This window comes from Cheilinus undulatus, linkage group 16, assembly GCF_018320785.1.
Source record: "Cheilinus undulatus linkage group 16, ASM1832078v1, whole genome shotgun sequence".
NCBI lineage: Eukaryota > Metazoa > Chordata > Actinopteri > Labriformes > Labridae > Cheilinus > Cheilinus undulatus.
Genome location: NC_054880.1, coordinates 30652303 through 30676085, shown reverse-complemented (window position 1 = coordinate 30676085; position 23783 = coordinate 30652303). Strand labels below are relative to the sequence as shown.

The 23783-nt window shown below is 39.4% G+C and overlaps 1 protein-coding gene across 3 annotated transcripts in view; it reads right to left on the bottom strand.

Annotated features, from left to right (window-relative positions):
* col22a1 (collagen, type XXII, alpha 1) overlaps positions 1-22191 on the bottom strand; it is a 99797-nt gene extending 77606 nt beyond the window's left edge. For all 3 annotated transcript variants that reach the window (XM_041809760.1, XM_041809761.1, XM_041809762.1), the window contains exons 1-4: positions 22017-22191; positions 17556-17705; positions 16899-17465; positions 7076-7156 (exon numbers count right to left, since the gene is read on the bottom strand). In XM_041809760.1, coding sequence (XP_041665694.1) covers positions 7076-7156; positions 16899-17465; positions 17556-17646 — 739 coding nt within the window. In that variant the 5' untranslated portion in view covers positions 17647-17705; positions 22017-22191. The remainder of the gene's footprint in view (positions 1-7075; positions 7157-16898; positions 17466-17555; positions 17706-22016) is intronic.
* Positions 22192-23783: the final 1592 nt, after the last annotated feature.

The following is a 23783-nucleotide window of genomic DNA, read 5'->3' as shown; positions in this document are numbered from 1 at the left end:
ATCTATCCTTTCTGATGCTAAAATAATTCTATATTTAAGGCTGTTGTGTTGTTCTTATGCCAGTGTTGGTAAAGCCCTATTAGCATGTGAACACAGCTGTCTGTAACATTATATACTGAGACCACCACCAAGGACAGTGGGAGTCTCCAGTCTTGAGCGCTGTTATTTTAGAGGTTGCAGCCTGAATAGTTTGGGAACCCCTGTTTTGAAGCACTGGCACAATTAGACAGCAAAATAACTGTGGATATCTCTGTCATGTTTGGGGGGTTTCTATTCTATATCTATTTTAACAGATTGTACTCAGAAATCTAGAATCTGTACATAGAGGTTATGATTTTCACTATGTCACTACTATTTGTATTTGAGTAATGACCAATCATATTTCAACAGTATATTTACATTTTCTTTTTTGTCTCTGGTAATGTACAGCTAACTAACCATTATAAATCAAACTAGAAAAGCACTCAGAGAGCGCAGACCTTCGCCATTAGCCCTATCGCCCAATAGTAAAGAATCCTTTAAAAAATCCATGGATCCAGACAGTGATCCGGATCACTCCCAAAATCTTATCAGTTTTTCCTTACGCCGTTTTTGACATTTCCTGAAAATTTCATGAAAATCTGTCCATAACTTTTTGTTATGTTGCTAACAAACAAACTAACTAACTAACTAACTAACTAACAAGCCCTGTCGATCACATAACCTCCTTGGCAGAGGTAACTATTAAACTTAGGCCACATATCTTCATACAACCGTGTATGTTACCAACCAGAGTTAAGATTCCCTCACCTGAAACCCATCAGAATGGGTCAATCCATCCTCCATTTAAAAAACATGCAATTTAAAAGTTCAGTCAAGCTTTGTCTCGTCCTCTCATCAAAGCTTGACTTTTAACTATTTACAACTCTGCATCAAGATGTTATTTTGGAAAACTTACTCCCCTTTAATTGTGAGAGAATCACATTAAAGTTAGTTTTGTTTTCAGGCTAATACTGCTGGAGTTACTATGAGTTAAGCCACGTTATTCAAATCTCGAATAAGGGGGTCCACTGGACTTGACTGAGGTTCTTGAAAATGTTTCCCCTCTCCTCCAAAAGGTGTCTTCTGTTCTCTCTTCCACGCTCTTCTGACTAAATACATCTTCCAAGCAACATAGCCACTTTCCCAAGTAGGAAACATGACTCATCCTCATGGAATTCCTTGCCAGAGAAATGGGTGAAAATCTGTCAAGCAGGGGGCCTACACCACCTGAGGAAGCTGTACAGCCAAAGGCCTCAATTTTGCATGAACACCTGAAGTACCAGGGGTTGACCTAATCACAGCCATAGAAACAGCCATGAAGAAAAAAATTCCAGGTACAGAGGCAGAACAAGTCAGAGAGCCGCCTTGACCAATGCCAAAGATGACTTTTTCCTGAGGTGCAGAACTGTAACTGAAAGACGTTTAGAAGACGACCGGTGAAACACATCCAGCTACCTAGCGAGCACCTACAGTGAACAGAACTCTTGTTAAAGAGTAAAAGGTCACAGCGGGTTGTGCGAGATTACAGACACTGAGCCAGCGTACGGTGGAATGGGCAATGAAAACAAACAGCAGAGCCTCAATGATCCTGTCTCTAACGTTAAAACCGGTTCAAAGACTGGTGTGCCGCATTTTTTACCAGTCAAGGGCTCCGCAGACCAATGCACTCAGACTGCTGACGTCAAGATCAGTTAACTGATCCATATCCCATTATCTTTACACCACTAGACCTCACAATCTCGCAAGCAGACAAAAGGAGATGGAAGTTGTCCTTAACACAGCAGATTACCACACCAAGATGGCACAACACCCACTCAGAACTGAAAAAGCCTTTTTGAAGACGGGCAAAGCATCTTCAAGAGAGTTAATCGAGTCAGGTTTCCCTCTTGACCAAGATTGCCATGAACTGGTTGAACCGAACCACAGACCTAAATCTAGGTACAGTCTACCATTAATTCATCAGGTGAACAGCTGAAATGACATAGTTTACATTGAAGTGAAAAGGAAGAAGCCTGGAAGTTGTTCAACACTGCCTGCTGGCTTCATTGGAACTGAAGAAAAATTCACATTCCCAGAGGCAAGAGGTATCAATCAAATGATGATAGACAGTTATTGCCGATGGGTTCTGAGACTGGGGAAATTAAGATGCCACACTCTGTTAGACTTTCCCAAAGTGAAATCAAATTTACTGTTGTTCCTTAACGCAAATGTCTGACTTCATAAATGCTCTACAGAATGAATGGGCACAAAATTCCCCAGAAATACTCCAAAAGCTTGTGAAAAGCCTTCCAAGAAGAGTGGAGGCTGTTATTGCAGAAGGGGGGAGCTCCATATCAAAGTACATGGATTTGAATACAATGTCATTACAACCCCTGTTGGTTTTAATGATCAGGCGTTCATATATTGTTGTCCATAAAGAGTATCTCATAAAGCTGATTGTGCCCGAACCAATCGACATCCATTAAGATGTTTTAGTTGGGCTTTAAGCCATTACACCATGATCCTATCGCCTGGCCAACATCTTTCCAAATAACAGTCTATTTTAGCTGCAGTATTTCCAACATTGTGCTCTGCAACTCTGCTCTGTCAGTACTGCCTTCTTCCTCTTGGCCCCACCAGCATCCACCTGTAGACTGGGACTGAAACCCTCATTTTCCTGGTAACCTGCTGTGTTGACTGGCTTTATTTACTCCTGGGTTTCCTGAATTGGAAATCCTATATTAAACTACAGAGTCAAAAATGATTACAGTGCTCGGTAGCTCTTAGAGGGACACTGTTTAATTTGTGGTGCTGGCAGCGTAATGTAAAGGAACTATAAATCAGTTCAAATCATGATATATTTATGTCGATTCCACAATTACCGAGCTGTAAGTTTTAAGAAAAAAATTGAGTGGTATAAGTTTTCATCAGAGAAGGAATTTGAATTTGGATCTGACTCTGAAAGATAAACAAGCACGGCCCAAAAGGATTTCTTCCAATTAAAGAGCTTACAGTAAATCTACAACTCAGTACAGCGGGACATCTGCTCAAGAAAGCATCAGTGGTTTTCAGCGTTTTATCTAAAGTTTGTTCTAATTCCTTTGTGGTTTAAAGGACAAGCATAACCACATAATTAGCACTTCCCCAAAGAGAGGATCTGATACTATGTCACGACAGTGGAAAGTGGCGCTGCCAGCTATGATTAGAACCACACACTTATCTACCCTACACTGCCAAATCCCACTTGATACATTGTTTTTTTTTTTTTGGTTTTTTTGGGGGTTTTTTTTTGGAAAAATCCCTTTATGGTTGCATCAATTGGTGGAATAAAACTTGAAGTTTCTGTAACTCACAGTAGTAACACTAAAGGTTGGCAGTCAAACACAATCTGTAGCCTGGTATATTTTATTTTTAAGTTTTCTTATTGCAGCTGCACCAATTCCTTCAACTTGTCTTGGTTGTATCTTGTGTATTATCATGCAATAGGCCCTCATTCATAGTGCTAAGGTTAGACTACACGCTATCAGCACAACTCTAGTTCAGACCCACTATCGTAGGGTTTCAGGACCAAAGGGCCCTGAAAATCAATCACTGTTCCCCCTGCAGTGTTACACTAAAAAACAATCAGGGTCACATCTGGAACACTTCACAACAGAAAGTCTAACATGTTTTTTATAACCATCTACGATGTGTTCTACCACACATGACATCAACCACACCAAGCACACAGTAAATAAACTAAATGACTAAGGTTTCTTTGGCACTAACTTCATTCTGTGACAAAGGGTCCTCAAAATATTCTTTTTTTTTTTTTTTTAATTCTTGCATTTTTTAAGCAGTTACTGTCTGCAGTGACACAGAGGGACACGTTACAGCCTTTCTGTGTCTCTTTCTTTCTATTATGAGTCATTCAGACTCTCTTCTCTAATTTGTCATACTTTATTCTGCAAAGTATGACATGACAACGGAACAGCCTGCCATTGGTTGTCACAGCCCAGTCACATGGCATTCTTGGATACAAACAGACGAAATGCCGGCGCGCTAAACTGCCTTAGGAGGAAAAACAAGTGGCTATGATTTACCACTCAAAAGTCATTTAACTTTGAAAACATGTGTCTTTACTTGTCGTATATGACAACACCAGTCTCAGAGGGTTATCTCCTGATACACCAACAGGATCAGATAGGATCTTTGTTGATTAATCTTCTGTGAGTTCAATATCAAATAAAGGTGGGCTGTAAACATGTATTTACTTATTTTCTCTGCTGGAATCCTTGGCTTTATTCTCTGGGCCCTTAAGATAGGAATACGCCTGCTTTGCCCCTGACCACTCCACAAGTTAAAGGGATATTTCTGATTTTTTGAAGTTGTATGAGGTACTTGGTGATCGTAGCGCCATTAGCCTCCAGAGATTTCAGTGTACCTCACACAACCTAACTTAAAAAAATCCAGAATATCTCTTTAAAACAAACATCTGTGGACACATAAAGGAGAGCAAGTTCACTTGCTGGTGACTAGAAGCAATATCGCTAATCTACCGATCATGCTTTATTTTTAATTCAAATTGGCTGATAATGATCAGCTGCTGATCGATCAGGGCAGCTACAGTAATCACCATAACCTGTGTAAGTCATTCAAAAATAAGCCATAACAACACAGAATATTGGTTTCACTCAAGAACTGAATCCCTGGTTGAAGTTCGGATATTTTCAGGTCAACAAACATTCTACACTAAAAGTCAAAGCCACCGCGTCAAGTAATATGTCACTGAAACCTTTTATCAGGGGCCCTCTTCTTTAGCACTGCAGAGATGTACGTGTGCTAGACAAGTATGTAAAAAAAAAAAAGTAAACCACTGCTTTGAGAGCTCTGACATCTCTTTCCATTAAGTTCAGCATAACAAGAGTCCAAACAGGCACAGCGTCTGTTTTTCCTCTTAGTGTGATGGATGTGGGTGGGAGACATAGACAGGAACTTAGATCCCCCAAAAGACACACTTATAAAAACATCCGATCTTTCTGGATAAATGCTATTTGAGAGCTCTGAGAAACCTTTCACGCAACAGACTGGGATTAATACACATGATGAAGGACCAGTTATACTCCCTGCTTAGTGGAGAACTAGTTCAACCACTGTTCTTTGAAATCCAAGCTGCATTTCAAGGAGCATGTCAACACGTGTCTATATTTGCCGCTGTCTTTAGATGTCTCATTCAGTGTTTTGGAAACTGGCTTTTCATGCTTATTACTAGGAGTTTGAACAAAATATCATGGATACTCAGTAGATAAAATTACTGTTAAAATGTCAGTGAATGGCTTTGTTTTAGACACAACTATCCTGGATGAAAGGCCCATCTTTGTTCATCTCTGACTTTTATTAAATGACTTTGACTATGACGTGTTTATACAGACCATCACTGATCAGCCTGCTTGATAAGCTGATATGTACAGAAGCTAAATAATTAGACCAACAACAAAGTTAATGTAAGTTTAACTGGAAGCAGGGGGAAGCATTTGCCTTAGTTATGTCCAAAGGTTAAAAAGTAAGATTACATTAAATCTCAGTTCATTTCACATTTTTGTATTGGCTAGAAAACAGGATTAATTCCACTGTAAGCTTATGCAGAAAATAAAAATTTATTTGACATTATTTGGGTACTACACAATTTATCTAATCACAAAAGCGACTTCAGGCCAATTAATAAAAGACATAAATGGCTGCAATTTTTAAAAAAGACATTTTTAGACTTTTTATGCCTTTATTTAAAGTGCAGGATAGTGAACAGAGACAGAAACATGGATGAGAAAGTGGAGGAGAGACATAAGGGAAAGAAGCTGAAGGCCAAACTTGCACATGCCCCTTTAACTAATGAACTGATAAAGCACCTGTAGCTGAGTTTTGTTTCAATTAATTCATACTGCTTTAGTAAACTCTTTACTGATGGTTTAATCCTGCTTAATAAAGTGTAGTTAGTGTAGTTATTATGAACTTTCACATATGGATATGTCTTGTGTTTCTTTGGACATAAAGACAAAGCTCAACTCCATGCAATCTTGTGTCATTCACCTGGTTGGGTTAGCAACATGTGCATTATTTTATAAAGGAAAATGCTTTGTATCTGACTCTACATTGGCAGGAACGGCAGTAATGAACATGCTGTCAAGTTGCAATTGAAGTTCAGAGCATGAGAGGGTAAGGGTGAAAAGGAATTTATTTGCAAGAAAAACAACAGAAAATCTACTGTTGTGAGAAAGGCTGTGTAGAGATAGTTCATACAGGGTCAAAAAAAAAAACCTCTAGTGTTTGACCAAAACCTGACACAGATGTCCCCCCACTGGCCAGCACTCCAGGCCCAACCAGGCCAGGCCATGTATAGGTCATCACGTTGTAATATGACACATGCATTCTCACAGAGTCAGCACGATGGAGAAATACAACAACATAAGAGTGACTGTACACAAGTGTGGCTTATTTTGAGTCATTTTGGTCAGATACGCTCTCCAACACTCTCCACACATTGTTTTAAATGATCGTCCAGAGAAGCAGTTGTCTGCATGCACACATGCTCAAGCATGTGCATGAGCAATTGTTCCTTGCTGAAGCCCACCGCTTCCATCTGTGCCAGGGCCAAGGAACTGTCGGGAACTTAGACTGGTCAAACAAACTGGACTTTAGGGCTCAAGCATGTGCAGACACAGAATGGATTACCTTGTGTGACTGTGCCTTATGCATCTTGAAACTCTGATACTGCTGGCATATTTAAGCCTTGATATGATACTTTATTTCTGCAAACATTGAGTTTTTATAGCAGCAGAAAACTGGGCAAAAATGAACGTGCTAAACGGTGAATAAAAAGCAATTCCAATTTCTGCTAGAGAGAAACAGACTGAATTGTAAAAGCCTTGAGTGCCTGCATCTCTGCATATGAAAAAGTATCTCTTTGTTTTATTTTGATGTTAAAAAAGCTCTTTGTGGGGGTGTAGGAAGTGCTTCAAAATATAAAGAGCTGACTTTGTGGTTGTGAGAATTTCTAGTTCTGCATGTTGCCATTGGAAAAGCAGTACTTTGCACATACCTGGAACCTCTTCAAGACCATAACTGGTGCTGTTGGGCTTAAAGCGATCAGGTTGGACCTTCATGTTTGGACACAGGACATCTGAGGAGAAAAGACAGAAGTTAATTTAGAGTGACTGTAGAGTAGGATATGTCAGTACTTAGGGAAAGGCAAAGAGAACTGTTGGAACACCTCATGGTAACCCTGTACCTTCCTGTTGGAAACTTAATCCTGTGCTATGTTTTCCTACAAGAAGCAGTCATTCTGAAAATGTAACAGGAGTCAGACTATGATGGTGTGAAGATGTGGATTGTTTTAGGAAATGATCTCATTGAAAAACAGCCTCAGTCTGATATGTGATCTGAAGAGCGCCGAGCAGACAGACTGCCCTCCATTTCTCCTGTGTGACGTCTGGAGAGGGCAGTGTGTGGGTGGTGATGGGGGGGGTGACACATCACCAGGCCTAAGAAGCTGCAACAGTTTGAATTTCAACACACACATAACTGAGTGATGGTGATGACAGCGAGAAAAGCTCCAAGGTCAGAGAGAGCTTTTATTGGTAAGATGGGTTTAAAGACAAGATGCCAGCTTTACAAATAATTAAACCAGATATGAATCCTGTTTGGTTTACCATTTATAAATGTTTTATTATTGTTCTTTTGCCTCTGCTATTACAGTGTATGTCCCATTGGTAAAGAGGACATGTTACTTACTGAATACTAGTGCTTAATCAATAATTTTGTAGATAACTTCCCTGTGGTTATCTGTATAATCTACAACCATGGTTTTATTGTCATTAATCAGAAGCTTGGCATGCTAGTTTAAAAACCTGGAAAGCATTTGATGAAGTGGAAATAGTATATTCTGTAGAATCATCTCATTTGCAGCAGAAGCACTGAATGGACTATTGCCAAACCCTACCAGCCACTATAACAGTATAAAATTGGACCATTTACTCATGAATTTCAAACAAATCAGATATGCAATAACAGAGAATACTGAAAAATGACTCTTTGTGCAGTTTGTTTATTTGATACATATCTGATTAGCATACATCTTATTGAAAAACTTCCCAGAGAGGTAACTGTGAGGACAGATACATTGCCTCATCGTCTTTTAAATACATTGTATGTAAAATTCTGCTGCCAGCGGGCTCTCAACCAAAACAATGACTAAAAATGACAAGTACACACCAGCACTGGCCAGCTATGCTTTGTACTTCCTGTTTTGAACTCAGGACACCGTTATAGTTCAAAATAAAATATGAAGAATTCGTTTAACCTACTCGTAATTCTTATGCCAACTACCAAAGGATCCAAATTTAAATTTTTATCCCAAACTATGACAACCACAGATGCCTTCAGCCAAAGGTAGCCAGTTAGCAGAGCCAAAACACCATCAAAGGATTCCAGGGCAGATCACACATTTGTCCGTCAATTAAGGTGATCATAAGAGTGTGTGGCATTCTTAATGGGTTACTTTTCTAGAAAAAAAAAAAAAACAGATTGAAAGCTTTTAAAAGTTTTAACATACTTTCTATAGGAACTCATGCATGTTAGGTCTGTTGCCTAACCTTTCTTTAGTTGGAATTGCTGTTTATAAAAGGACACATTGCTTCTAAATTTTTGGACATGTCATGACCATGACATCAGGGATTGCATTGTCAGATATCCATGGACACTTATCATTAAGCACCACCACTGATTGATACATGTTTGATTTCCAATTCTTATTGGAGGTATATTACAAAAGTCTGGTCCCTTCAGCCTTCTGCAGTTGCCACTTAATAACAGGAGGCATGCTAACATTCAATGAACAAATCACGACATTAGTGGCAATGACTTGGGTCAAAAACCTGTGCCCCTGCATCATGTCCATACATTTTAATGTCACTTTTTAAAGAGAAGCAAGAGATTCATCTGATTTGCATTAGTTAGTCAGTAATGCTGTTGCATGTTTATAAGTATTACTGCAGTAAGCATGCTGATTTTTGCATTATGTGTGTTAACATTCCAATCAAAGCTCTGTCTACTTTGAGATCAACAAAATTCAATTTGCAAATCCATTCATTTATCCATCCATTTTCTTTATCACTTTTCTCAATCCCTGCTGTTCTTGGGCAAGATTGTACGCTGCGCCGTGAGTCAATCACAAGGCCAGCATAGACAAACAAACCAACAAATGCTCTCACTCACACCTACAGGAAATGGAGTCATCTTTACTGAGTAGGTCATTTGCCTTTGGCAGGAAGTCTGAGTACAAAATGAAAAGTCCTGTAGGGAGAGTGTGCAAACTGTATAAGGAGAGGCCCTGACTGACAAAGATTTCTAACCAGAAACCAACTTGTTGTGAGACAACAGCACTAACCACTGCTCCTCAGTGCAACCCAAATTTGTTAAGCAATTGATTTGCATCAAGCTTAAAGATCCAGACATCCTGGTCCCTCTGTTGAAATGGGGTGCCCACGCTATGGCCCAACCCTCTTTTAATTGTGGGGTTTTTTTGGGGCTCAAATTTTTGGGGGGGATACAAGTAGTGGTGGTTTAGTGAAAAGGTTGGAAACCACAGGTTTGAAGAGGGGTTACATCTGGTTTTAAGCTGCTGTGATGACCTTTGACTTTACATGGACCTCAGAAACTCCTGTGGAACAAGTGCTATAACTTATCTTTTTACTGATCTTGTCCTTTACATGTGTAACTGTTATCTCTACCAAATGCATCTTATTTTTGCTAACTGAGTAACATATCAGTGGGATTCAATACTGGTAAAATAAAGACACTTCATTTGCTGAAAGAGACATCATGTGATACCAATGGCAGCTGTAACATGAATTTAACATACAAAATACTGAGTTGGTGGTGGTGATAGCAATCAAAATCCCATGTGTCTTTATTAAATACTTTAGCAGACTGATTAATACGACTACGGAGAAATCATAAAGTTTCAAGTTTTTCAAGAAAGTCAGGACACATTAATAATATTTGTAAATGAATGGTTTTTACCACATGAATACTCATTCATCCTACATGGCAGCAATCATTTTCATTTTGTTTATCAGTAATGACAGCAAATGGGGGTCTTGTCATCAGTATGTAATCAATCTGTTAAAAGGGATTTCTCATTTAGCCTAATATTAGCCTCACAATTTGTCCATGTCCTGGCTGTCAGACTCAAATATTATCTGGGCCAAAAATATCAGTGAAGCACTCCAGCTTTCCTAATAAATCAAGTTTCTGCCAAACATCAGCAGTCTAACTCTTTCTTAAATCACAGCTGTGGAAATCATCCTGTCAGAGTGCTTTTTAGCATGTGTAGTATTCATTATGACAACAGTGCTGTTCACATAGCTTGTTTTCCAGTTCAATGAAAGCCCTGGGGATGTCTTAGAGGAAAGCTGAGGAGCTAATTTAACATAAAAACAGAAGAAATGTTTAAGACTATATTAGCAGTGTGAATCAATCCCTACCAGTGTCTAAGTCTGTGAATCAAATTAATGCAAAGAGATGTTTCTGTTGATGCTGACTTTTTGTTTAATCATTTCAGTGAGTGTGGCTCTGCTACACCAGTGTGGTCTGAAATCGTGGCATAGAGAGACAGCATTGGTTCCCAACCTGCGGTCTGGGACCCCCTGAGCAGCAGCCAGAGATTTCATAGCAGGTGCAAGGCTTTGTCTGCTCTAAGGCTGTCAATATTAAATTTGATAATAGGATCTTAAATCATGATAAAACACTTATTAAATGCAGTAGAAATTAGTCTTTTGGTAAGAGAAATATGTAAACCTTTTTTGTCGTAAGGTTTTACAATTGCAAAATCAGAAGCAACGTTACTTAAGGGGAAGGGGAAGCTTTCTTAGATATAAATGGGGAGAAAAAAGTCTGGGACGTACTGGTCAGAGGGACAGTTTGCTAATGCCTTTTTTGGGGGAAAACAAATGTTCAACTAACCTGACACGTCAGAGGGATTTGTTTCACACATCCATCTGGGAAAGCTTCAATGGGAAACATTTGAGAAAAGGCAGAGGCTTTGAAAAAAACTCGGAGTATGATTGGATGAACATTCTGTCTGTCACATTTCTACGGGCCAATCAGAGCAACAAAACATGTGATGTAGCCGCTATCGAGCTGCGTGTGCGCCTGAAAGTACTGCCCCTCGTTGCTGATTGGTCCTGTCACTTTCTGATCGGGCCCAAACAGTTCAGATGGGAGCTTTGCAAGATGGATTCGCTAGTGAAAAACAAGGAAACAGGCGTATCCATCTGCTTTGCAAAGTTACTGTTCAACTCTGTTCCACAGAAAGATGTAGTGCATGTACAAAATGACCCACTGATGTCCGATTAATGTGACAAGTATTTGTTTTGTCAGGAGTTTAGCTGAAGTCCAGTGGTACCCAAAGTGAGGCCCATGTATGATAGGGGCCATGACAAGACTAAACAAAGTCAACTCACAATGTTTAGCTATGATGAAAAGCACTGCAAAATCTTGCAGGATCTTACCAGGTAGACATAAGGCTAATAATGAACTACCCAGACATCACAATTAAGGCCTTTGCACATCAAGGACGATGCAAATAAATTACATGAAATTGTGAGCAATTTGGAGGCTGGTCAGAGTGAAACTAAAATCAAACATGGTTAGAAAAATATCAGTTGTATTTTTTCATGGCAAAAGTGCATAGCTGGTGTGACCCACAACATGTTCAAAGCAATATTTCGTGCAAATTATTCGCATGAAAAATGACATATTTGGTGCGGAACAGCCTTTACAAAAGCCAAGACAAGTCATGAATGTGATCAGTTCAGTCGTAAAATGCTAGATTATAAAGAGAGCCAGATTCTTCCTTTCTGCCACAAAGACAGGTTTGTCTGCTTTTGGCTAAATTGGGCAAGTAATAAACCAAAGCTTTACATCAAAATAAGCTAAAAGTGGCGGTCTCAACTTGGAAGTTTCATGATTCAATTGCTATTCTGTACTTTTTGAATACAATCTTTGAGATTAAAAAAAATCTGAGGACTAAAGGACTTTTTTAGAAAGCAGTGTGACTGTGTTTAGCCTTCATCAATATCTATTTATGTGTGCATGGGGGGCCTTGAAAATACTTCATCTATAAAAATGGGGGCCCACCAGAAAAAAATGCTGACTGCTTTAGTCCCTTTCTCTGCTGAGGTAATCAAGTTATGCAAAGACAAACTGAGTTTTTTATGCTTTTACCTTAAATTAGTGTAAATGACTCCTTGTTGGATAAAAAAAATTGCTTTGATTTTTAACTAAATTGATGAACTTCTGGTAGATCTCAAGTAACAACATCTTTTTTCAGGTTTTATCTCACAAAGTTCAGATTACTATTAATTTTTCTACTGGTCCCCCCTGGGAGTTTTTTCTAAGTGAAGCAGGACATTGAAAGGAGAAGTGATGTCCTTATATTCCACCACTATAAGGGCAAGAGGACAAGAGTGGTATCCACTCACTGGTTGGTGTGAGTTTGAAGCAAGTTTAAAGTGTGATTAGAAATTAATGTGTCATTCATTGCCATCAACCTGTTAAAGCCTGCATTCTTGTTGTATGATTTTGTAAACTTTTTCAGTAATTTCACAATAATACAGAGATGATCTTTCATTTCAACGCCACAGAGAGCATTCAGTTCTGAATAAATGGCACTGTGTCATTCTTTTTTTAAAGGCGATGTTATTGCACAGCCCTGAGACTTAGCAAGCTGTACAGCTGAGCTACTCCCTGCACTTGTGGCCCTAAAGCTATAATTTAGGGATCGGACTGTGAGTTAAAATGGAAGCAATGTCAAACCTGGCTTTGGAAATAACGTCTCACACTGATGCATCATATCAGCCAAAGCTTAACCTTTGCACCCCTAACAACCACCATCGTTAACTAAGACTGATAAATGTTACTTTTACCAAAGTTACCTCGACCCTTTATAGCAGCTGATTTCTTAAACACACTGTAGCTGTTGGTCATGAGCTTTGGTATTAGAGTCCTTTGTCACTGGGGTCATGTAGGGTTAAGTGTGTGATCTTATAGGTGAGGCCACACATGGTCTTATGAAACCTAACAGCAGATAATATGCAGTGTCCATATTTAAACCTATAGCTTAAAAGGTGAAAACATCAACATGGACACTGGAGCGACTCCACGGACCCACTTGAAACATTAGGACTATAATTTTCAGGGTGAATATAACTTTCAGTTCTCAGTGAACCAGTTGTGCTGACCACTGATATACTTAGAGACTCTCTCATGTATTTAAGTGTTACAGAAAGAAAACACTGGATTTACTTTTGTGTGTAAATGTAGTCTTTGGTTGGCTCTACAGAGCATTTAACTCTAAACTTATCTGTGTAGCGTATTTCTAAATATATCAAACTAGGAATGGGTGCTATTAGCTGGCTGATAATTGAGGCAATTGTGCCTCAACTCCTCAGCTCCTGTGGTCACATGTCAAAGTGTCCTTGGCAGGATAGTGCTAGGATCATGATTCAGTCAGGACGTCTTTGTCAAGGAACCCACATAAATTTAAACAAATTTTTTTTAGCAGTTATTAATTAGCACTTGTGCTGTTTATATTTGGTGGTGTGGCTGCTCTAGGATCCCTCTGCCCTTCTATGAGCTGACATGGAAAGCATTAAGCAAGATCAGCAAAAGTTCCTGCTCTTCCTATGCCGATAAGCAGCAAAACTCAGAGCAGAGCAGGCATCAGTGTCAACGGAATAACATCCATTAAGTCAGAAGCAGAATAAAAGAGGAGCTGGGGTGGAGGAGGGTTGCAAGAGCAGTTTGCAGAGCGTAAGCAGGAAAGAGCAGTTTAAATAAGGCAACATGAGAGCAATTAGCCAATAGTGTGCTTAGAGCAAATCAGCTGATCTAAATTGTGGCAGTGTATGACTCCATGGCCTTCCTGAATTAACACTTTATGCTTAATTTTTGGCTGAGCTGGTTCATATTGAGCATTTTAAACTGTTTTCCCTCTTTATAAGCTATTATGTTGTATTTCTTTTTTATTTTCAGAACACCGTTATCTAACAGCTATGTAAGAAACTCTTATTTTTGGTGATAAAGATGAATTATTGTTTTGTTTATATCCTATACATAGCAGAGAGGAGGAGAGAGAGGAGAGCGCATGTTGATGAATAAATTGTGTCATGCCCCACTGTCTGTTTGTAAGGTTGCATCATTGAAAAACAGCTTGATTGTGTTTTAGAGGCCAGACAGGAACATTCAGCACCACTTCCTGTCTCATCTTCTTGTTCTGTATCATTTTTCCTCATGTCATTAAGAAGCATTATGCAATCAGATGGGACTCTCTCAGTGCAGAAAGTTACTCCAGGAAGGAAAGGTGTTGATAAAACCTTGAGAAGCTGTCCCTCATGGATCATCTGCTGCTGAGCTGAGAAGCATGATGTCATGCAAGCATACCTGTGCTAGTTTTACAAGCCTGGGCAGAATGAAAAGGCCTAAAGAGATTGGCCATGACAGCTGCATGATTAATACATGTTTCTAATTGTGAAAACTGTATTCTAGGTGTTAAATAGCATTCTTCTATCCCATATGAATTATCAAAGCAAGAGCAAGGGAAATCATGTATCACTCAATCATTTAAAGGGATATTTAGGTATTTTTGAAGTAGGATTGTAAAGGCAGCATATTCTGCCAGTGACTCTTGTTTTATGTTGTTTGGTGAATTGGATGATTGAAGTCTGAAGAATCAAGATATATTGCCAAAAAGTTAAGCCAAAAAGCCAAAAAGTGACAATTTGCAAAAAAAGTATTCATTTAAAAACTGGAGCCACAGTATGGGGTGGACGAACTGTAAATCTGTAGAAGACAGTCTATGGTTCCTAAGTGCTTACATGGTGAGGAAATGGTTTTCTTGAGGTGTTGTCTTCATGGGACACGCACTTCGCGGCCTGTTTCTGGCATCTACATACAGTATATATATATATATATATATATACACATATTTTTATAACATATCAGTTTAGGCCCACTTTCGAAGTCTAATGCTCTGTTAGAGCAGAAACATGGCTGCCTGTGACTAGTAGCCCATGTAAGATAATAGCTACTGCCCCTTTGGCTAAATTTTCAACCTTTCCATTATAGTGAATGGGTAACACAGATTGCATCTCAAAGAACGAGCACAGCCCTATAGTATTTTGACCTAGAACAGTAATTTCAAAGTGTCTCAGAAGTACAGTAGTTGTGAGAGGTCATTAACAATCACTAAAAATCCCAGGAAGGAAAATAATAATAGGAATAATATTGAAGGTTTAAATCATGTCATTTTTTAATCATTTATTTTGTATGTATACCCTGTTAAACATTCTACTATGCCACTTGTTTTCCAATTTTAGGAATTTCTCAGTGCCGTTGGAGACATTAATGCTACTAGAAAGAAAATCAAAAAGAAAGAAAATCAAATTTAAATGACTTTGCAGATGCCTGATTGAAACAAAATAATCAGCAGTGACTCATTCATTGTTCTTCATGACCCTCAGAAAAACCTTCCGAAGCAATGCCAATGTATCTGAAAGCAAGGCATTTGCAATGAAGGTAAACATTTTAGTCTAATATTATGGTTGAACAAGGGTTTTTTAGTGGGATTTCCGGATGTCAAATTGAGCCGTAACGTACTGAAGTTAGGAAAAGCTGACCTAGTAAATGGAAGCAAAGTTGTGCATAGGCTATGTTAGGTTAAACTTGCAAATTACCACGTGACTGGACTCTGGAGTGACCACATTCAGCACAGGCATGTGGACTTTAACCTGTGAAGAGGGTTGAACAACGCTAGCACCAGCATGGCTAATGTTAGCCACACTCAGTTGACTAAACTGTGCTCACTTTGACTGCTTTCTGCATGCTTTGCTAACTTCAGACTAGTTGATGAGACTCTGAGTAGCACATTTAAATTTTTTGTTTACTCAGATTTAACATTAGTTGCCTGGGGCATCCCTATTTAAAACCTGCATTATCAGTTGACAGATTGAAAGACTGAGTCAAGGAGCAAGGTCAAAGATCAGTGGCTTTAAAATGAATCGCCATGCTGATCCTGCATCGCTATTCCCTCTGTAATACGATATGTCCTTCAGAGAGAATGGCCATTTTAGAATCAAAATCTTCTCAGTAATTTCTACATTTGCAATTATGCAGAGGTAGATTAAAACACAGATTGGTATTCTTTGTGCGTTTGTGCTGAACCATGCAATCATGTCATTTCCGTTTCTGTATCTACTGTTTGCGGTGAAGACTTATGGCATCCTTTTCTTTCCTGTCTGGCTAATTTAAGGCAGGAATTTATAGCGTTGGAGTGCAAAGCATCCATCTTCTCTGTGAAAACACTCTCAAGCAGATAGTTTTCTACACAGCTACACTACATCATGAATCTGTTACCTGATTCAAGCCTATTTGCTTGGCATTTCCCTGCCTGTGTGCCCTTGTTGAAAGATTTTCTCAGCACACTAGTGGAAAAGCCACTGAGGTTAGCTTAAGACACGCTTTCCAGTGCTAAACACCTCTTCACCAAAGCAGCAGTCCAAAAGGCAGCTACACCACAGAAATGTCCTGGTTAGAGAACTGTCATTTACAAGCCAATTTTTGCTACAGGCCTGTCACGTGTTTCATACTCAGTCAAAAAGAGGCCATGATAGTGCTGCATGTAAGTGCAGCTGCTCTTTGTGGTTTGGGGTGGGGTTTTGTGGGTAGGGTCTTTCCTCAGTGTAGTGCTTAAAGGTTAAAATAAGAGTCTAATTTGATCAAGTGCACATTCAGGGTGAGGCAGACTCTTCAAAGTGAGGCTTCAAAGAGAGACCATGTGGCATGCAGTGTGATGATTGACTTACTTTCACACAGTCTTCTCCTCAGCCTGCCCCTGATCTTGTCAATGGCGTTAAAGTCCGTCACATGGAAGACATGGGCATTCTTCGGCTCTGCCGCTATCTCCTCCAGCTCCACTCTCAAAGCCTCCCCGATACCCACAGCAAACATCCGGATGCCGGCCTTGGCAGCTTCCTTAGACGGCTCAAGTACATAATCCTGGCTTCGGCCGTCTGTGAGAAGAATGGCCACCTTCTGGATTCCTCTAGCTTTTGGTCTTGCTCCATTTCTCTCTGTGAAGATATTGGTGGTGGTGTAGCTGATAGCGTCCCCAGTCATTGTATTTCCCCCGAGGTAGCGAATGTTCCGAGCAGCTTGCTTCACATCCTCCAGGGTCCTGTGTCTTCCCAGGTTGAACTCAGTGGTGGGTCTGTCACTGTACCGCACCACAGCTACTCTTGTCTTGTCGGGCGCCACATCAAATGACTCTACAAGGTTGGCAACCCATTGCCGGATCTTCTCAAAATTTTCTTTTCCAACACTGGATGACGTATCGAGGATAAATGCCAAGTCATAGTGGACGTTCTTACATCCTGTCATAGGTGAATCAAGGAGGATTTAGCCACATACAGACATTAAAGCTCAACTTCTAGAGTTGTAATAAACCAGCTTAATGGTCTTACCTGCCCTCTGTGCTTCCACCGTCTCGCCGGAAAGGGTCAAAACCAGGATAACAGAGATCAGGGTGATCCTTAATCCCAGTCGTAATTCCATTTCCGCCTTGCTTTCAGTATTTTTTGTTTAACTTATTACCACCATCAAGCTGTCCAAATCTGCAGAAACAACAGTTGACACAATTACACTCATTCTCACATAAAAACATATGTTGGAATCCAACAGATTGCATGCCTATCATCAGGTGGATGCATTTTGCAGAGCTTCAAACTGATTTGCTCAATCCTGGTAAGAGTGACTGGACCAGTCCTTGTCTTGTGAGGAGGTAGAGGAGGTGTGGATTCCAGTCACATGAATGGGCTCAAAGCAGACTTGAGTCACAAATTTGATGACTTGTGACTCGACTTGACAATATCATAAGGACTTAAAACTCAGCATGGACTTTAATTCCAATGGCTTGCAACTTTACGTGGATTTGGGCCTTGTGGGCTAGGACATGGTAAATGGATTTTAGCTTCTAGTCATCTGACTACTCAAAACACATTCACACCATTCACCTCATATTCACACACTGATGGCAGAGGTAATCATGGAGAATTGATCATCAGTACGAGCTAATCAAATTCATATGCATCACAGCTGACTCTACCTGAGCCACAGTCGCCTTATGACTTGAAGACATTAGAGATTTTAAAGTGTCCACGTCCAGCGGTTTGACATTTGATTCTGTGCAAAGAACATTAAATTGAAGCTTATATTTGTGCAAGGGAATGCTTGAGATAACTTTAGCACATCTAGCTTGGGTTCACACTCACAAGTTAAGGAGTGGGGCTTGAAACTGCAATGCTAAAGCTAAGTTAGCCAAAGCTAAGAGGGAAAGTCCAGCAAAGCCCATTTAATGGTGTCTAATTTGGTGAAAAGCCCTAATGGCTTGTTTAGGACTCAAAATTTAAACTTTAGGACTTTGAATTTGTCTGGTTTTACTTGGGATCTGGTTTGGGACTTGAGACCAAAGGTCGGAGACTTACTCTGTGACTTCCAAAACAAAGACTTTGTCGGACCTCTGCTCTGTACTGACAAGAGGCTACTTAAAGACTGATTTAAGATAGACACTTGATGTTTATAGGCTGGAGAAAGTTAAATGCTTCCAAGAAAATAATTTTCTTCTTAATACCCCCATGTGATGCATTTCTATCGTCCCTTTTTGGATTTCTTTCTGCTGTGGAAACTGGCAGGAAATGCTTTCCATTCTGGAGATGTGCTAATTGAAACCTAAGACAGAAAAACACATCTCTCTACATCAGTAAATGAAAACCCATCCAGAGGAACTGGACCATGCAAAGACTGTTGGAACCTTCTGCCAGACTTGGACTTCTCCAACTCCAAACAAAAGAAAATAAAAGCACAATGCTGAGAAAAAGCAGATTGACATTTTAAAATACACACAGATCCTTCCAGTTTGGAATGTGGACAGCTCCAATCCTGCAGCATCTCTTCAGTCCATGTCTGTTGGATTCATTTATGAGGCTGTTGTCCCTGGGTGGCTCTGACAGAAACCTGTCACATAAACACTAAACTATTCTTGTTCTTATTGTACACTAGTGGTTGTGATGCCTGCCATTACTGCTGATGTGTGGCTGACCATAGCCATAACATGGATTCATCCTGACTGGAAGAGTGTCTCATTGCGGGGGGCCACTGGGGGAGGCACAGGAAAGTCTGAGCTGTGCACAACTTGGAAAGCAATTAAAGTCCCCAGTGTTCTCAAGAGTTCTTTACCATCATTTCCAATCTCTCTGTTCCTCTTTTTACTCTGGATTTCTTTGACATATTCATAGGAATACTTACTTTTTTACTTCCATATGGGGAAAATATTAAGTCACTGTCTTATTAACGGTTTGTTGGCAATACTGATGCTTATTTCTGTTTGTTAAGTAGACCCAGCAAAGTCTAGAACAGTGGTTCAGAACTGATGCGACCCCTCAGTGGGTCTTGGGGCTGTTTTCAGTGAGTCACAAACGTGTGCCTGGAAAGAAAATTGTGGCAAAGTTTATGATTTATGAAAGCCCTAAACAGACAATTTCAGTCTTAGTCTTTTGATTACATGTCTTTTAGTTTTAGTCACATTTTTGTCATTTCTACCCTTCATAGTTTTAGTCTAGTTATCGTTGACGAAAAATCAAAAATATTTTAGCCTAGTTTTAGTCCATAAAAGTCCTCACATTTTAGTTTTTACTTTTGACCCAAACATTTATTCTCTTGCCTAAATCTGGTACCACATCAAGTGTAGTGTGTTCTAGGCACTCTGCAAAATCTGAATTCCCTGCTTTCTACAGCTGAGAGGCAAAAGAGATACAGATGCATTGTTTTTTGACAGATTTACCCACAGTGGACAAATATGGATTTTAAATGTCTGACGAAAACTAAATTACATGTAAGTCTAGTTATAGTCATCTTCACAAAAACTAAACTTACTTTCTGTCAGTTTTAGTAATCAAAGATCTATTTTTGTTTGTCTAGTTTTTGTCATGGAAAAAAATGCTGTCGATGAACATTTTTAGTCATAGTTTTAGTTGACAAAAGTTATACTGTTCCTCTGTAAACTCAATGACACTGCAATTTCTGAGTCTTCTCTGTTTGATTGTTAAGCTAGCTGGGTAAAGAGTGAGGCCAGTATGATACCAAAAGAAAATATGTCTACACGTGCTTTTAAAAAAAATCTAAATACCATTGTATAAAATATCTCATAAATGTTATGTTGCAATTTTAGTTAATATTCACAAATCAAATTCTCACAACCAGATCAAACAAGGCCTTGTGACCCCCTGAGGTCCTCAGTGACCCCAGGCTGGGAACCAACTAGAGATAGTTGACAACTTCAACCTGCTTCTTTTGTGCACTGATATACAGTACATTAACCCTTTGGGGCCCACAACCATGCTGATGTGATTTCATCATCTGCTATTTTTCCACATGATAGCATGAAAACAAAGCCATATTTTGCATTTGCATTAATCCCTGGTTGATGCAACTGCATTTGCACTCTTAAGTTCCAGTATTGTTGCTTTCTCTAAGTAACCCAGTTGAAGTTAATTATTAAGCCAATAGATTTTCATTCTTTGTTGCGATTCTACTTTGTAATTTGTTCAGCCTTCTGGTACAGCTACTTTTACTTTCAGTTTGGAAAAAAACTTTTATTTTGAAAGAAAATAAGGAACCTCCACTAGATTAAAGAGCCAGCATTATTTAACTGTAAAAGGAAAGTAAAAATAAATAGCTAGAGGAAACTGTAAAATGTGTGGCTTTTGTATCTTAAGCTTTAGCTTACTTTAGTAAGTAGACTAGTCCAGTGAGCTGTGTGCAAGCTTTTCAAAGTAAAATGAGACTTTCAAAGGAACAGAGGGGGCCTTATTTTCCATTAGGGTTTAATGCAAGAAGACCCTATAGTGAGGAGGATATGCATGCATTCATTGCAATTTAAAATGCATTGCATCTTTTTCCAACCTGATCTTTTAGTGAAAGCATGCTCAGTTCTTCGGATCACTTTATTGCAAAAATAGGTGTGAGTACATGTTTGTATGATTTAGAAATAAAAAAGGGTTGTAGCAGGAAATTACTTCAGGAAAGGTTGCAGAGACACAAATTTGGAAACAGTAGCTTGTTTATTGTGAACTGGCCCTTTATAGCCTGTCAAAGACAGAGTGTGCCTTTTTTTACAGTTGTAATGGCTCCAGATTCAAGTTTCCTTATCTGATTCTCCATTAGGCTATTTCTGCTACTTTGCTTTGACTAGTGCTGTTAATGAGCAGAATAGGCATGCCAGCTGAATCACTCTAATTGCTCCAATTAGGGTGCATTTTAAACCCTAAAATTCAGCCCATCAAGACTTCAGAGGGGAATAAATCTCAGCCACACTATGAGGGATAAAGCTAAACAAGATTTGGATTTATGTTCTCAATCTTCTTTCCTAAGTTTGTAAAAATCTTAATATTATAATATTTCCCTCCCATCTAATCTCTGATTACATCTGAAGATACTAAACTAATCTGTGATTTTAAAAAGTCTATTAGAGGTAAAGCAGAAAACAAGCTGGTTTGTTTCTGTCAACATGTGAACCTGAGACCAGATTCCTCACAAACTGTGGGTCATCAGGCCCGTTTCCACTTCCTCCTCTCAATGGTAGACCTGGGAATGCAATGTAGATGTGTATAACAGAAGCAGCACATTTATCATTCCCAAAATGTTAAAAACAGAAAGTGCCTTTTTTTTTATATTTGCAACCCAAGAATAGGAAGAGAAAAAAAAGAGGAAGTCTGTTCTCTGATAAAGCATCTGAGCAGCATGTGCAAAAAACAGCACGTCTCGCCAACGACTCAAACTGTGAAGAATAAACAAGCATTTAATCTGTTATTAAGGGAGATTGTAATCACAGATGGATTTTCGAATGATATCAGTTTTTTTTTCCTTACCTGGCCTGTCAATCAGTCAGCGTTACCAAGGTGTCCGTCTCTTTCCTTCTTCTCACTCACAGCCTGAATCAGCAGCGGGGCAGCATCATTATAAGGTGATAATAATCCCAAATATCTCCCTCACAGGTGCCAGAATTCAGATTGAGATTATCATGGAGTATAATCCAGAGTGACAATCCAGTGTACAGTGTTTTTTGGAAAGTGAGGTGAGGTGAGCTTCAGAGACCTTGTGGATGATTGGACAGAGTGGGAGGGAACATCCAGAGGAGAAAGTGTAGGGTTTCACTAGTGCTTCTACCATTCTTAACTGGGCTGTGCTCACACATAAAAAACAAGGCTATGAGGCGCAGCCAATTATAGACCCAACATTCTGGATATTTTTGTCCCTTTTTTTCCCTCTTCTTTACGGCTGCACCCATCTGAAGTGCTGCACTCAAAGAAAAAAAAAAGGCACAGCTTCTTGGCAGCTACCTCAACTGTCCGGCCTTTGCCACTGTGAGAGCCGCAGCGGAGCCGCCCTGTAGCTGGTGGTGGTGGGCTGGGCCACGTTGGCTTCAACCAGCCACACACTTATGGAGAAGGGTTGTATTTAAGTTGGAGAAATGATTACAGAACACATGTGCTTACAGCTTTGTGTTAAATGTATGTCATCGCTCTGACTTACAGTGAGGCTCTGTGATCTGAAGTACTCATGTCAGGCTGTTGTGACAAGTTTACAATCAGTCTGCCCACATTTCTTTCATTTTTACACATCTTTAATAAAAAACAGATGAACCTTATGTTTTTGATTCATTTACTTGTCTTTTGCTGGCCTTTCACTAAACAACATCTCAAGTGATTTCAAAGTCACTTACAAATTTTTTGTTGGAAAATAATCCTTAGAGTTTTGCTCAAGTTGGGGCGCTCTCCTGTAATCCTGGTCATGTGGTCCTGAAACATCATCCAAACAGCTTTTTTCTCTAACACACATTAATAGCTAATCAGAAAGTTTTTCCACATTAATATTGATCTTAATATGTGCTTAGTATGGCCCTTTAAACGTAGTAGTACCACATGAAAAGTTCTTTTCCCTTAATAACTCTGATAAAGTTTTGTCCATTTTCATTAAAAAAGCATACAATTTCTATTACCAGTAAACAAATTGTATGCACTTTGATCTTTGCAAATAAAAGTGGCAAGCAAAAATGTTGTACTGACTTCAAACCTTGTAAATCATTAAACACTTACCACTTTATTAGGAACACCTTCTGGGTTGGACACTCTTTAAGCTTCAGAACTGCCTTAATTCTTCATGGCATAGTTCATAGGTGTAGGTGTTGTAAACATTCCTAAGGGATTTTGGTCCATATTAACATGATAGCATCATGCAGTTGCTGCAGTTTTGTCAGTTTTTGTTCCACCACATCCCAAAGGTTATCTATTGCATTGAAATCTGGTGACTGTGGAGGTTGTTGGTGACAGTAAACTCATTGTAATGTTTAAAAAAAAAACAGTTGGAGATTATTCAAGACATGGTGCATTATCCTGCTGGATCAGAAGATGGGTACACTGTGGTCACAAAGGGATGGACATGGTCAGCAACAATACTCAGGGGGGCTGTGACATTTAAATGCTGCTTATTTGGTATTAAGGGGCACAAAGTGTGCCAAGAAAATATCCCTCACACCATTACATCAACACCACCTGCCTGAATTGTTGCTACAGAGCAGGATGCATCCATGCTCTTATGTTGTTTAAGCCAAATTCTGACCCTGACATATTTGAGTT